This window comes from Pecten maximus, chromosome 11 (assembly GCF_902652985.1).
Source record: "Pecten maximus chromosome 11, xPecMax1.1, whole genome shotgun sequence".
NCBI lineage: Eukaryota > Metazoa > Mollusca > Bivalvia > Pectinida > Pectinidae > Pecten > Pecten maximus.
The window spans coordinates 42,437,173-42,454,203 of NC_047025.1; the positions used below are offsets into that span (position 1 = coordinate 42,437,173).

The 17,031-nt window shown below is 39.6% G+C and overlaps 1 protein-coding gene and 1 long non-coding RNA gene across 2 annotated transcripts; both read left to right on the plus strand.

Moving 5' to 3' along the window:
- The first annotated feature begins 7,407 nt into the window (after window positions 1–7,407).
- LOC117338054 lies at window positions 7,408–8,397 on the plus strand. The gene is made up of 2 exons (XR_004534954.1): window positions 7,408–8,146; window positions 8,365–8,397. It is a non-coding gene; the product is annotated as an uncharacterized LOC117338054 (long non-coding RNA).
- Window positions 8,398–13,726: 5,329 nt separating this feature from the next.
- On the plus strand, window positions 13,727–16,255 carry LOC117338053. The gene is made up of 3 exons (XM_033899218.1): window positions 13,727–15,675; window positions 15,927–16,008; window positions 16,227–16,255. The coding sequence occupies exon 1, from the start codon at window positions 13,848–13,850 to the stop codon at window positions 15,222–15,224; it is 1,377 nt and encodes a 458-aa protein (XP_033755109.1). The 5' UTR covers window positions 13,727–13,847; the 3' UTR covers window positions 15,225–15,675; window positions 15,927–16,008; window positions 16,227–16,255.
- Window positions 16,256–17,031: the final 776 nt, after the last annotated feature.

The following is a 17,031-nucleotide window of genomic DNA, read 5'->3' on the forward strand; positions in this document are numbered from 1 at the left end:
TTCTTATTTTATTATTTTTTTATTTCTATGTTTTAAATCAAAATTAAACGATAATAGTCTATATTACATGTAAATTTGTACACAATTCAACTTACCTAGTCTGGTATGAAGGCATTAATACATATATATTTATTCAAATCTGTACATAGTCTGCTTAATCGAACTTTTACAAGATACTACTTTTTAGTTCCACATCTTTTTTTTTTTACTAGGTCGAGTATCTCAACCTTGCTTTATCCCTGTAAATGCTGGATTATTGTAAGAAATTGTAATGTTCTTAAAAGAGTCCTAATTAATTTTAACTACCTTCGTCATGTTCCCGACAGTTTTTTAACGTTTCACTTGAGAGATTTATGTCGAACGAAGATTTGTTTTCAGAATTAGGTCTCTTGTTTACTGTTCATAACAAGACTTACTTGATTGTCTGGATGATTTCTATTTTGGACATCAGTTCTATTTCACATGTGTATGCACTTTATATACCGTATTTGCTCTTACTATGTAATTAATTTACTCTTGTTATACTTTATCAGAGACATATATATATATATCACACATGTAATATATACGTCTCTGATTTTATCAATTTGTTATCAATTCTGTGATTAGACATTTGGGTTTTAAAATTGAAATAAATAATGAATAACTCCAAAGATCACGATGACATTCTCATTAAAGTTGTACGTTTTATGAATCAGTTTATAGCCTTACCTGTAGGCTATAATTATCTCTTATTGTTCTACCTTTCACACCTATATCACTTGGTCCACAAAATACCTTACCTTTAGTTTACCTGTATACAATTCAACATGCTGTGTTGTTTGTATCATTGCTGACAATTAAGTCTAACTACCCTAGTTTACCTGTGTGATACTGTCTGGAGCATTTGTACCCTATACATGTAGCCTGACCAGTGCATATTATATGAAACTGTTTTAAAGGTTAGACTATAGCACAGTAAAGGTAATATTGTTTATTTAACACGATCTTCATCTTGGTTTCCATCGTAATGCGTCGACTACTACTAGGACCCGCCATTTTTTATTACACTAAGATCGATGGACCATGTGACTTGACTTGTTTTTTGTGAGAGTGTTATTTTTTCTATACAAAGATACAGACAGATTTATAGCCGTATCTATGTAATTCTCACCTCCTTACATGTATAAAATTATTTGCTGTCGCTACATTTCTTTTTTGACGTTCGGTAAGTATATTTAACTAAATTTCGTTTCGATAAAAAATACATTCCGCAAAATTTTCTACCAAACGGTTATGAGACGGTCTGTGAGTGAAAATAGGTAAACGCAAATGCTACGGTAATGCTACGGTGAGTGGACGCAAACGGTACGGAAATGGTACGGAAATGGTACGGTAATGCTACGGAAATGCTACGGAAATGGTACGGTTATGCTACGGTAATACTACGGAAATGGTACGGTAATGCTACGGAAACGCTACGCTTAAATCGGAACTGCGAACGTACACGGGTCTGTACAATTCAAACTAGTTGTAAAATATACAGAAAATTAAAGTCTATGGAGGATGAGGAAGAAAACAAACAACACTCATCTCATAAGGAACTATTAGGCCTACCTATATCTGAAGAAAATGATGCATCTGTTGACCTGTCAAAGAGTGACCATTCGGATATGTTGGAGATTTTCAACAGAATATTTCCGGGCTGTAATGGCAAAATTTCCGAGTTCCTCATGTCTCAACAAAAAGCATTAGAGGTAAATTCCCATGGAAGGAGGTGGAGTAAAGATATTATATCTTTGTGTCTTACTTTATGGTGCCGCACTCAAAAAGGCTACAATGATCTCCGTCTGTCAGGAGTTATGGTGCTGCCATCACAAAGACTTCTCCAGTATTATAGGAATGCAGTTTCTCAACAAGCAGGTATCAACAAAGAAGTCCTAAACTGGATGGCAAATGAAGCTAAGGCAAAGAATATTCCGCCTGAAGGTTATACTGGTGGTTTGATAATAGATGAAATGTCCATTGAGTCTGACATTCAGATTTGTAAAAGTAATGGTTGAATACAGTTGATTGGTTTCACAGAAGTATCACCAGAGTCCATTGTTGTGGAACAGATCCGTAGTAAGAAAAAAGATAGAATTCTGGCAAGTCATGTCTTACAGATTGTGTTTCTAGGGTTCACAGGGTTTCGTTTTCCATTTGCTCATTTCCCGTCCACTACAGCTTCTGGATCAGAGCTTTACCTTGTAATGTGGAAGGCAGATAACATGCTTCAAGCATACGGGTTCAACATCCAATACATCAGCACAGATGGTGGTCAGAGTAACAGGGACTTGTTCAGCCTCTTGATACCTGAATTTAAAACATGTCAACCAGTCACATGCGCATTTCAGAACATTTTCAGTTTAAAGAGATCCAAACTGTTTTTCATCATGGACATATCTCATGTTATTAAGAAAACTCGTAACAACATCAGCAAAAGTGGTACCCATCCTAAAGTTCACAAGCGTTTCCTGACATTGGGAAACAAAGTGATAATATGGGATCATTTCATTAAGGCATATCAGTGGGACAGTAAACACCCCTTCCCTATCCACCACAAGTTGACACAGGAACATTTCTTTCTGACATCTGAGAGTAAAATGCGAAATCACCTTGCCGAGTCTGTATTAGATGCAGAGTTGTTAAACTTAATGAAGAAATATCAGGCAAGTCTTCATCAAGATGCCGATGATCTTTCTCCTACTATAGAACTGCTCACCCATACATCTGCTCTTGTAAGAAACTTCCGCGACCCAAGACCAATAGTGTCTGCTGATGATGACAGGTTAAAGGAAAAGAACAATGCTATGGACTGGTTTGTGCAATGGGAGGTATCTACAAGAGAAAACAAAGGCATAAAGAATATTGAGAAACATTTGATATCCATGAAAACAAGACAGGATATAATATCCTCCATAATGGGGTTTGATGAACTTTGTCGTTACAAGTTTTTCATAGGATCCTCTTCTATCATCCCTAGCCGTGTCAACAGTGATGTTGTTGAGAACATGTTCTGCCAACAGAGGACTTTACACAGAGGAGCCAAAACTAATCCCACTGACCTGGATTACTGTCGCACAGTTAATTCTGTTTTACTGCGTGCGATATGTATGCGTGTGGTGAGTGCGTATGTGTGTTTTAGGGAGGCTGCGGTATGTTCGTGTTAAGTCTCCTTGTGATAGGCCGGAACTTTTGCCGATTTAAAGTGCTATCTCACTGAAGCATACTGCCGAAGACATCCAGCAATGGTAGTTGCTGCTCCTGCTTAGCGCTCAGCATACACGGAGTGGGACGACTGGTTCGCCCGTTGTCAGTATAATGTGACCGGGTGGGGTGTGCTGCTGGATGTCTTCGGCAGTATGCTTCAGTGAGGTAGCACTATAAATCGGCAAAAGTTCCGGCCTATCACAAGGAGACTTAACACGAACATACCACAGCCTCCCAAAACACGCATACGCACTCACCACACACATGCATACCGCACGCACGGAAGGCCGTCCTTAAATGACCTTAGCTGTTAATAGGACGTTAAACAAAATAAATCAACCAAACCATTGCCCTTAGTCCGCGTATGTTCCATTGTATAATAAAATTGTTCGTATTGCTGACCACTATCCAGGTTCGTGGTGGACGCTCTTTGGACTGACAGGACTACTTGGTGTAGGTTGTCACCATGCTGTCACCAAACTCACTGTCGTCCGCAAGAACGTCGTACCTGTTATGACCATGGATATGGTCATTTGAGCCTTTGCTGGGCTTTGTGTTGCTTAAGGAAGGTAATCTGTGTAGTTTTACCTTCGGTTTTCGTTGGTCTTGAGGTGGTGTGGTTGCTGGTCGTTCATTGGCGTTACCAGCGATCAGTTCTGACGGCTGTGATACAGTCCGTCTGTGGTGGGTGACCCTCGGCTTCGATGTTTGTGTTATATGGCGTGCAGGTCTATGTGCTGGAGGTGCTGGCATATTGGTCTTGATAACTGCCGTTTCGTCAGGCTGGGAAGGTCTAACTGATGTTGAGGTGGTCTTAGACGCTACCCTTCCTGACTTGAAACGGGATGCCAAACCGAAAATAATCTTGTCGTTCCTTTCGTCCATCAAAGGTGGTACCTCTGCACCGAAAGCTGGCTTGTCAAAGTAAGCTTGTACTTTCGCATCGCTGACTGTAATTTGATGCTGTTGTGTTTTGGATTTTGTTATTCATGCATAGGACAACGCAGCAGGGTCATTACTCTCGACCGCTCTCCTTGCGTCAGGGAAGGAAATGTTGCGGGTATACTTTACCCGCAGAACTTCCCTCTCCTTCTTCCAGGAAAGACAGTCTCGAGATGAGGCTGCATGGTTGCCCTTGCAATTAACACATCGTTTGCCGGTGATATCGCAACTATCAGCGTCATTATGGCCCTCTCGTCCGCAGTGTTCACAAACCTCTCTCCGCCTGCATCTATCCTCATTAAAAATATAGAAGTGGGTGTGTCAACTCTTTTCAATACACATTCAGGTTTAGTGTCCAATGCATTCCCTGTTAGTGTTGAAATTGACTTTCATTATGATTTTGTTTCATTTGTTTTTGTCTAGGACTCCGTTCCGTCCAGACAGGAAAAACAAGTGCTTTTCGTGGCAGGAATTGGAGAGAAAAGAAAAGATGACCACCCGGTAACCCTCAGGAGCACATTAGAGGAATCTTATCCAAAGTTGAGGGAATGTGGAGGTTTCGAATTGATGCGAACATCTATCAGCAGCAGGTGTTCCATAGAACCCTTAAGGATGCCACCAAAAGGGTTAACATCAAATTATTTGGCAAACGAAAGTGCTTTAGGGCAGGCAATGTGCTTCATACGCCCTATACAGAAAGAAATCGACCTTGGATCTGAAAAACCGGTATTTTGTTAAAATTATACTACAGTCACACCTGCGCTGAGGGAAACATCTTTATAGCAACCACATATAACTAGAAAGTGTATTGATTTTAGTTTCCATTTTTTTTTAACTTCATTCCCCATTTTCCAGCATGTGTACAGATCATTTGATTTTTTGTTATAATAGCCATTACATCATACAATGTGGAAATGTGTCCCCTAAAGTTACTATTCACCTCTTTTCAGAGATTTATGCCCCTTTTATAAGAAAGGAACACAGTAATTGCGGTATGCACAGAGTATACAGCTTAGTTACCCTCTGAATACCCAACAGTTCCAATTGTCCATTGACTCTTGGGGATCGCGAGGGGTATTAGTCAGCCATTCACATGACAGATTTAGTTGAATCTGTTTATTAGCAGCCTTTACAGTCAGGTTTGACTGTAATATTTCATGTATCAGGTATATTTATTACCTGTTGAATGTAATTTTGGTACTCTGAGGTTTGGTGCTTCATTGTTAACTTGTACTAGCATCACAAGCAATTCTAATCATAGTGTTCTTGTGTTGAAGTAAATGTTTCCATTAGTCAAAATTTCCAGTGTGGTACAATATTTTGTCCTTAGTAAAATCACATTGAAACAAAATTCAAAAACTTCCATGTTGTGAATTACACATTGTAGGATCGACTGGAGACTGTCAGTGTGAAAGAAAAATGTCTCACCTGTGGACAAATGATTCCTCTGACTAATTTAAGGACTCGCATGGAGACCTGCGCATACACTACTACCATTTCTGGTGATGTAAGTGATAGACACACATATATATATGTCACTTTCTAAAATAATCAGGACAGCTATTATTCTAGGCAATTCAATATCACATGTTATAAAGTAATAATTCCTGTTTGGGTGTAGCTATCGAGACCCAAATTCATATTCGTAAGCAATTAATCAAATGACTTAATGTTGTGAATGTTACATGTTGGAATAACATTTTCAATAAGATGAAAACCTTTCATCATATTCTATGTTGTTGACAATATCATCATCAGAATTGTAGACAAATTTGCATTGGAAACTTTTTTGTGCACATGAAGTACGTGTACCAGTGTAAGTGTTTATGTGCTTAAATATTTTTTAACAGGACAATAACGGAAGAGCTGAATGCAAAACTGGAGAAAATGGTTGGTGATGAGCTGTGGTTCATCAGGATTATAAGAAGATCATTTCTTACTACTACTTTGGAGCAGCTAGAGGAACCCGATGACTCTGACTGGGGTAGATCTCTGAGAGTCGAATTCATAGGAGAAGAAGGGATTGATGCTGGTGGACTGTCAAAAGAATTTTTCTCTATGCTTTTTAAGGCTACTGAAGTCTTTGAGGGTAATAACTTCAGTGTTAAACCCAAACTGTTAGATGAGAAACAGTATCGCTTGCTTGGGAAAGCTGTGGCTACAGCAATTCTACATGGTCACACAGGCCCTAGATGCTTCAATAGACATGTAACAACATACATCTTAACAGGGGAAGAACCAAATTTCCGGGAAGTTGCAAACAAGGATATCTGGCGTGCAGATGCTTTCACAGCTATTGAGAAGGTGACTAATACCGTAGTCCAATCTAATTATGAGGAGATTATTGGATTTAGTGAATTAAAGATCGTTTGGTAGAGATATTCCTTTTCCTGAGCATAACTCTTTCACTGACAAAAACATTTCAATGAAAATACATATGTATCCTCCATAGGCAGTGAATTATCACCGGCTTATTTAATTGTTCAGTTGCGATCCTCTTTTTTCCTAACTATTTTTGTTATACATGTACTGTCTTTTATTGTAAAGATAAATTAGTTTGGTAATATTGTATATTAAGGTTGTACATATTTTTTTCATTGAACATATTCTTTTCATTGATATCTTTCAGACTGAAGAAGCCTCATCTGAGACCATAGGAGATGTGTTCATGGACCAAATTTCTGTTTTGGAGGCCACTGGATACACTTCAAAACTGTCTTTTGAGGGGAAGGATAAGGCAATCACATCCAGCAAGGCACACTTTCTGTTGTATCGGGTCATGGCATCCATAAATCAATTCATTGAAGGTATTTATCGTAGTAGAATTTACTCCTATGTATCATTTACTATATAATATTCATCTTTTGTTGAAGTTTATTAAGCCCCGCCATAAAATAGTTTGTGCCTTGAATGCCAATTACTTGCACCAAATATAACTGTAAATGCTTGTCAATCTACCCCCTGGGAGCTAAAACAAGTGCAATAAATGATACTCTATTTTTCACCTGTTCGAGTTTTGATGCCAAAAATGCTATGTCCCCAATATAATAAAATGCATCATTTGATCAGAACATCACTGCTAGGACTCTAATGAATACAAACTACATATGTAAATTGGAAGGGTGTGTTATGTATAGTTTTGGACTCGTAAGCTTAACAAAAACTTTTAATACCCCAAAACCTTTAAAGTGAGTTTAAATTAAAAAATGTTATTAAGTCCACATTATTGTAGCAGTTGGTTATTTTGTTTTACTGTAATAAATGTATTATTGTATATATATATATATATGAATTGCCAAAGTGGCATATATATTAAAAGATGGTGTGAGTATTGTATGTGTGAATTTTAATTGTCATTTTAGATATTAGGTATACTTAATGTGCATCAGGTCTGGTTTGTAAAAGTTTTGTATTCCCGCGTCTTGTGCTTACATTTACGTAATGTTCAGTTTCCCGCGTCTTGTACATGTACCTTGTGTTGCCCGTGTATGTCATGTATATGTTGTCACGTGACTGAGTGTACCCGACCTGTAGGACCGCGCCACCCGTGGACTATCACATCAGCGACACACGGGTGAGGACGTATATACATGCACGGCTTGACTGTTGACTATCTGCCAGATTATTGTTAAAGGATAAAGTAAGTTTAAAGTATAAATTTCTAATTATAATAGAGAAGTTGTATAACTGTATTTCTATTTTCTATTGTTGAATATAAATATATATCTAGTGGGGTCCTCCGTTGTGCTTTTTACAACGAGAGGCCGTATTCTATCTTTAAAATAAAGTAAGTTCTGGTAATTTTAAATGGTTTTATTTATTATATTTAGTAAAATGGATAGCGTTAACTTGAAGCGGGTTATTTATTTTTGGCTTTCTTTTCCTTAACAGAACGCTTGTGTGCTCGTAATTTATACTTTGTCTACGAGTCCCGTAATATTATCGGGAGAGGAACCCCTGTCCAAGGGATAGGGTATGTATGTTATTTCTAGTGTAGGGTAATTGTAATGTAATATGTAACATGTATAATATAGCCGTTATGGACTTTTATGTAGTTTAATTGTCCAGAACTGTGTATCCTCTGAAGATATGTATAAATTGTAAAAAGAGGCTGTAAATGTATCGTAATGTAAAGCGCATTAGGTATTGTGAATTGTAGTTTTAAAATTGTGTATTTGTATGTTTTTACAGGGTTTTTACCTGGAGAATAAAGTGTAAACCAAACTATGGCTTTTTGGATTCTCTATAACCCGTGGCATGCATGAGCACCCTGTTACATTTTGGCGCCCAACTAAAACCTGAAAGCGGAGTCAGCAGTTACGATATTGTCGGAAGTATGAACCGGACAAAAGCAAGTCTACAAACTGTGGGAGTGATATCCGGTGATGACGTCATCCGGTCACCCATCCTGACCTTGACCTACGTTAACCGCTTCCGGTGAAGAACGTGGTTTTTTCTGTGTGATGTTTATAAACATTTTTCTATGATGGTGTTCCTTGCTGAATACTCATCTGTGTTTATTTCATGAACCGTAGCAGTGGATTGGGAACAATTGACAATGCAGGTAAACTATTGACAGTGGTCACAGACAATATTAACAGTGTATGCAGAGCTATTTATGGAGAGACACTCGTGATTTTTTATTTCAGATTTGTGCTGTTTTCAAGTGAATGACTTTATAAATTTATTTCAGATTTGTATTTGAACACGCGTACGAACTTTTTGAAATAATTTTGTGTTCAGTGTGGTATTGCGGAGAGATAAGTAATATCATTATTGCTTTATTATTGATTGTGATAAACTGTCCATGTTTATTTTACATATTTATGATACTGATAGGCTTACTGTATAGATGACAAGTTAGATTTTGACAAGTTGATTATTGAGATTTGGAGAGTGGTTTCTCATAGTCAGTTAGATCATGTTGTAGCGAGCACAGTTCTGTTTACATGTTTTTTTTCGAATTTTCCTGCTTTGAGATCTTTTTGATTTATATTAGGGTTTTTTTTCTCACTATTTTTGGTAAAATTTTTGATTTTTTTTTATTTTTTTTTTTGATTTTTTTGCCAGTTGATATTTTCATTTTTTTTTTTAATTTGATTATTATTCTTAGTAGAAGGTAACATTATAGATTTATGTTATAGTGGTGTTATGATTGGGTATAGATCTATTTTGTAAATTTTTCTTTGATTTTTTTTTCTTGAACAAAGTTTGCATTTGAAACTTAAAATTTTGTTTCGAATTTGACATTGACACTTTGACATTGCTGATTGGAACTGCTATATAGGATGACGGATATATGTTTGATGTTATATGTTTTATGTTGAATGTTCCATGTTTATTTGTTCGGTGTATGGTGAGGAAGTAGTCAGTTCATTTAAATTATCTTCTGATCATTTATTCAGAAGTTGATTTATTTGCGCTGTTGTATATATTCATTATTGTTGTATGTTGGTGTTGTGTTATATTTATTTCATGTGATTTTTCCCGTTGATTTCAGATTTAATTTGATTTCCTTTATCCTATATTGATATAATAGTTGACTGTGGCATCCAAGTTTTTGACTTTGTAATATTCACCAGGTAAGTGTGTTGTTTACTTGTTTATTACTTGGAATTTAAACATTCATAATGGAATTCACTCAGGATCAGTTAGGAGTACTTGGTGCTGTCTTCGCAGAGATGGGATTTAATCCAGGTGATGAGGTTAGTGAGGCAACTGTAAAGGAATGGATTAAGACGAAGGCTATTAAAGAAGATCCTGATGAACAGCCGGCACCTGCCCATACTGTGACAGTTAATCCTGCGGTGAGGATTTCAGTTTTCTCAGGGGAGGAAAAGGACACAGCTTATGATGTGTGGCGATATGAGGTGGGGTCCTTGCTGTTAACACATGGAGAGGAAGTGGTGGCCACAGCATTGAGGAGGTCATTGAAGGGAAGAGCCAGTAAGGTAGCGATGAATGTGGGACCTAAGGCAAGTGTAGGGGCGATTGTTGCCAAGATGGACAGCATATTTGGAGCAGTTGAGAAGGGCGAAACCTTGTTAGCTAAATTCTTCAGTGCTCGTCAGAAGGAGGGAGAGGATGTGTCTACATGGAGTTGCAGACTTGAGGATATAATGAATAAGGCAGTACAACAAGGAGATGTCCCAGATCGGAATGCAGAGGGAATGCTACGTACAATGTTCTGGACTGGGTTGAGACGAGAAATCAAAGATGTTACTGGTCACAAGTATGATACTGTCAGACCGTTTGATGATCTGAGAATTGCAGTACGCCAAGTCGAACGTGATTTGATGGAGCGGGAAGAGGAGACAACTCAAGGTAAGGCAGCTGATAAGGTCAAACCTGTTGCGCATATGGCTGCAGCTACAGATGAGCTGAAAGAGATGAAGGGACTTATCCAGCAATTGACAACAGATATGGCGGAAATGAAGAAAACCCAACAAAAGTCTACAGTAAAGCAGAGTGGAGCTAAAGCAGACAAGGGTAAAGGTTCCCATAGTAACCAGAAAAAAGGATCTCAGTCTGGGTATCAGTCCAATTATACTCAAGGCCAGCAGCAGGCGAGATTTCAGCCACAGCAGCCAAATCCAGTTCAACCACAGCATCCCCTGGCCAAGCAACGAGGCAATCCTCCACCACCACAGTATCGAGGAAATGAGCCCCAATGCTACAGATGTGGACAGTATGGACATATACAACTAGGTTGTCGTGCTAACATAGATCATCGATGGGAAGGTTTAAACGCCAATCAGTCTGCGATGTAGGGTCAGTTACAGACTGTGATCTACCACAGACCCATTACATGAAGCGTAGTGGTAAAAAGGTTCCTGGAGAACTGGTTGGATCTCCGAATGAGGCAGAGATACAGGTTTTTGGCAAGCAGATCACAGCACTATTAGACACAGGCTCCACCGTGTCAACGGTTTCTGAGGCTTTCTACCAGAAGCATTTAGCTCATATTCCAATTATGCCTTTGAATACTTTACTCAGTGTAGAATGTGCAGATGGAAATATGTTACCTTACTCAGGATACGTGGAGATACAGTTGAGTATACCAACAGTAACCGGATGTGACTCGATAGATTGTTTGCTGCTTGTAGTGCCAGACAGCAATTACAACACATCAGTGCCAATTTTACTTGGAACCAACGTGCTATCCGTAGCTATGGAGCAATGTCGACAACAGTACGGAACTAGATTCCTGCAGGATTCCAATCTAAGTACGTCTTGGTTCTTGACATTCAGATGTATGTCCATGCGAGCACGGGACATGGCCCGGCAGGATAGTCGATTAGGTTTGGTAAAGTGCATCGAGGATAGAGATATAATTATGAAGCCTAACAGTTTTGTGACCATTAGAGGATGTGTGGAAAAGGGAGTGAACTACCCCAGGGTGTGTGCCATGTTACAGCCATCCAAGCTTGCAACTGTTTCAAGTTTATTGGATTTGACTCCCGGCATGGTGGAGTATGATTACATTAATGGAACTGAAGTACAAGTGCAACTTTCCAATGTTACCAGTAGGACTTTGGTTGTACACCCCAAGGCGATCATATGCGAGTTACACCAGGTAGCTGTTCAGGAAATGCCGCCAGAACAGCCTGGAAAAGGGAGTAGTATGGATATATTTGACTTCTCTTCAGCGGCACCTTTATCTCCATCTAAGCTGGCAGAAGGAGTGGATCTGATAAGGAGCTATGAAGACATATTCTCACATCATGACAATGATATTGGACATTCAACAAGGGTTGAACACAACATTGTTTTGGACAACGATGTGCCATTCAAACAAAGACATCGGCGCATACCACCAGGAATGTTGGACGAGGTTAGAGATCATTTACAACAGTTGGCTTCAGCAGGGATTATACGACCATCACATTCACCCTGGTCATCTAACGTTGTATTAGTAAGGAAAAAAGACGGAACTTTAAGGATGTGTGTCGACTATAGACAGCTTAATCAACGCACGATTAAGGATTCCTACGCTTTGCCTCGCATTGAAGAAATTTTGGATTGCTTGGGAGGATCAAAGTACTTTTCGGTGCTTGACATGAAATCTGGGTATCACCAGGTGGAGGTTAAAGAAGCTCATAAGGAAAGGACAGCATTCACTGTTGGACCCTTGGGATTCTGGGAATTCAACCGATTGCCGTTTGGTTTGAGTAACAGTCCAGCTACATATCAGCGCCTCATGGAAGACTGTCTCGGTGACATGCATCTGCGCATCTGTCTCATCTATCTGGATGATTTGATAATATTCGCAGACAACTATGAGGAGCACTTGCGACGACTGGATCAAGTATTTGCCAGATTGAGGGAATGCAACTTGAAACTCTCGCCAAAGAAATGTAACTTCTTCAAAACCCGAGTTAAGTATGTTTGACATATAGTTTCGGAGAATGGTGTGGAGGCAGATCCAGATAAAATCCAGAAGATCGTCGATTGGCCTAAACCTACTACGCCGGAGGAAGTACGGAAATTTCTGGGATTTGCCGGATACTACCGGAAATTTGTACAGTGATTCGCAGCGATTGCAAGACCCCTCACCAATCTTCTGCCTCCAACCCATACTAAGGACACCAAGGGCAAGGCTACTAGGAAAGCAACATCTGCTTGGAGATGGGGATCAGATGAAGAAGAATCGTTTGCCAAGCTAAAATCAGCGTTGTCTACACCCCCTGTACTTGGATATCCAGATTATAGTTTACCGTTCGAGCTGCATACGGATGCAAGTCGGCAGGGATTAGGAGCCGTGTTATACCAGAAGCAAGCGGGACAGGCAAGGGTTATAGCATATGCCAGTCGCGGATTGACAAAGGCAGAACAGCATTATCCAGCCCATAAACTGGAGTTTTTGGCGCTGAAGTGGGCGGTTACGGAGAAGTACAGGGACTATCTGTACCAGCACAGATTCACAGTTTATACGGATAATAATCCTCTTACCTATGTCCTCTCCAAGGCGAAACTTGATTCGACAGGACATCGATGGTTGGCAGCCCTATCTGCTTATGATTTCGACATTAAGTACAAGCCAGGAAAGACCAACATGGATGCTGATGCTCTCTCACGTTATCCAGGTCAAGATCTTGAGACGGGAGGCGAGGAGGAGATCAGACATATACCGATAGAGTGTGTTAATGCAGCTTGTCAATCTATGGTCAACACGACGCCATATTTGGAGACCATGTGCATGTCTACAGATTTGATGGATGATTTAACAGATGTCGAGGGTAGTAACTATACACCAGCTGAGATGAGAAGGTTACAAGAGAAGGACAACATAATTGGGAAGATGATGCCTTATGTGAGACGCGGCGAACGTCCAAGAAGAATTCTGAATGCTTCTCCAGACTTTGTTACGCTCTGCAAAGGTTTCGACAGTCTTCGATTGAACAGAGGAGTTATGTTTCGAGAAGTGGTTAGCAATGGAGAAACAGCTTGTACTACCCCTGAAGTTACGCCGTGATGTGTTACATGCCATTCATAATGATCTAGGTCATCCAGGACGCGATAGGACTCTGTCGTTACTACGGGATTGATTCTATTGGCCTGGAGTAACCAAGGATGTAGAGGAGTGGGTGAAAGTATGCGGTCGCTGTACGAGGGCCAAGACTCCAGTGAACACTCTTCGAGCTCCGTTAGTGAATATCGTCACGACGCAACCCATGGAACTGGTGGCTATGGATTTTCTTACATTAGAACCATCCAAAGGGAACTATCAGTACATACTAGTAGTAACTGACCACTTCACTAGATACTCCCAGGCGATTCCAACACGGAACATGTCGGCGCGAACTACAGCAGAGGCATTGGTACAACATTTTATATGCCATTACGGGATGCCAAAGAGATTCCATTCGGACCAAGGTGCTAACTTTGAGGGTCGCGTGATGCAGGATGTTTGTAGCATTCTTGGCATTGAGAAGTCTAGGACTTCATCCTATCATCCTAGCGGCAACGGCCAATGTGAGAGATTCAACCGCACCTTGCTAGACATGATCAGAACATTGGAATCTGAGCAGAAGAAAGATTGGAAGAGTCATGTTGGACCACTTACTCACGCTTACAATTGCACGAGGCACGAAACATCAGGATACTCGCCATACTTCCTGATGTTTGGTAGACATCCGCGTCTCCCAGTGGATGTAGCGTTTGGAGTGGATAATATTGATAATACCACAAAAGGGAACATTACCAGTTATGCCGAGGGATTACGGAACCGGTTAAAGGAGTCATATGACATAGCGGCTAGGTCCGTAAAAAATGCTCAGGGAAGACAGAAGGTTAACTATGACAATCGGGTGCGAGGAGCCACACTTGATATCGGTGACAGAGTATTGGTGAAGGTGCTCGCATTCGATGGCCGTCATAAAATTGCTGATCGTTGGGAGGACTGTGCCTATGTTGTAGTAAGTCGACCGAACTTGGACATACCAGTGTTTGGGGTGAGGAGGGAGGATGGCGTTGGCAGACAACGAACACTGCATAGGAACCATCTACTTCCGATTGGTTATATACACAGGGATACCCAAGTTCACCCGCCAAAGCCAGTGCCCAGACCTAGAGCTAGTGCTCCTAGGGCCAGGAAATCTTTAATGCCGCCAGTACAAGTTGAGGTTCCAGAAGTGCAGGAACTGGAGGAGGATGATGACGATTCAGTCACACTTGAAATATCAACACCAATTGATGGTACAGCAACCCGTACCGAGAATCAGGTGGATGATGTTGGGATAAGGGAGGAAATTCAGGAACAACATGACGACGGTCATGATGCAGTTAGAGACGAGGTTGCAGAGGACGACGGTCGGCCTCAAGACGTTGAGGAAAGGCAACCCCGGGAACCAGAGGTTGAACTCAGGAGGTCAACACGTCAGAGAAGACTACCTGAGCGTTATGCCTCTGGAGATTTTTTGATGTCCGTCCAGGAGCCAGACTGGCAAAGAAGAGTGTCGTATTTGATGTCACTGGCATCTTCGGATCGGTTCAAAGGACTGTCACCCCAAGTGGCTGATGCTGTGCTGGCATTGGTGCTGGACAAATGACGAGGACGTCATTTGACCTGTGGGGGGAAGTATGTAGCAGTTGGTTATTTTGTTTTACTGTAATAAATGTATTATTGTATATATATATATATATATATATGAATTGCCAAAGTGGCATATATATTAAAAGATGGTGTGAGTATTGTATGTGTGAATTTTAATTGTCATTTTAGATATTAGGTATACTTAATGTGCATCAGGTCTGGTTTGTAAAAGTTTTGTATTCCCGCGTCTTGTGCTTACATTTACGTAATGTTCAGTTTCCCGCGTCTTGTACATGTACCTTGTGTTGCCCGTGTATGTCATGTATATGTTGTCACGTGACTGAGTGTACCCGACCTGTAGGACCGCGCCACCCGTGGACTATCACATCAGCGACACACGGGTGAGGACGTATATACATGCACGGCTTGACTGTTGACTATCTGCCAGATTATTGTTAAAGGATAAAGTAAGTTTAAAGTATAAATTTCTAATTATAATAGAGAAGTTGTATAACTGTATTTCTATTTTCTATTGTTGAATATAAATATATATCTAGTGGGGTCCTCCGTTGTGCTTTTTACAACGAGAGGCCGTATTCTATCTTTAAAATAAAGTAAGTTCTGGTAATTTTAAATGGTTTTATTTATTATATTTAGTAAAATGGATAGCGTTAACTTGAAGCGGGTTATTTATCTTTGGCTTTCTTTTCCTTAACAGAACGCTTGTGTGCTCGTAATTTATACTTTGTCTACGAGTCCCGTAATATTATCGGGAGAGGAACCCCTGTCCAAGGGATAGGGTATGTATGTTATTTCTAGTGTAGGGTAATTGTAATGTAATATGTAACATGTATAATATAGCCGTTATGGACTTTTATGTAGTTTAATTGTCCAGAATTGTGTATCCTCTGAAGATATGTATAAATTGTAAAAAGAGGCTGTAAATGTATCGTAATGTAAAGCGCATTAGGTATTGTGAATTGTAGTTTTAAAATTGTGTATTTGTATGTTTTTACAGGGTTTTTACCTGGAGAATAAAGTGTAAACAAAACTATGGCTTTTTGGATTCTCTATAACCCGTGGCAGGCATGAGCACCCTGTTACATTATGGCAAAATGAGAAAAAAATAAAAAAAAATGTGCCCACATTATTTTGCAATAACATCACTCAATTACTGTATAACCTAAATGGGAAAGGTGTGAGATGTACTCTTTTGGACTTCTTTTATAAGCTTTTCAGAAACTTGCCCCAATAACTTTCAAGTCTTTGGTAGAGACTCGCACACAGGGAGTACAGCATTACCTCTGGTTACTCTTAACCGGTAAATTAAAAACAAATTTTGGTTAATGTTATTTTTTTGTGTCTTAAAAATAGATAAAAGATCGATACGTATCATATTTTGAAGAGTGTAGAATTTGTCTGAAACCCCTACAATGTGTATGCTCATCCTGCATGATACAATGTAACAAAAAATACATATACAATATTTTGCATGCTTAAAACTCCATGGAATTTTAGCAATTCTGCAAAATCATCCAAAGGAGGCAGAATCCTTCCTGTGCGAGGACAGCATTCCTAAGGCAGAAGATGTTTTGTCTTTTTACAAACCAAACTACTCGGATGATGAACAGGAAAAAGCAAAGGAAGAAGTTATAATGTATAACTGGAGTAAATTCCTGAAAAATGGTTGAGCGTAAGTATATATTGTAGATTTGTTCATTCATGATTTAATAATTTAATCATATAGTATGATATTGATATAACTAATACGTAGACTAAAATAAGTACATGCTATTGAATATTCATACTTCCACTGATTTAGT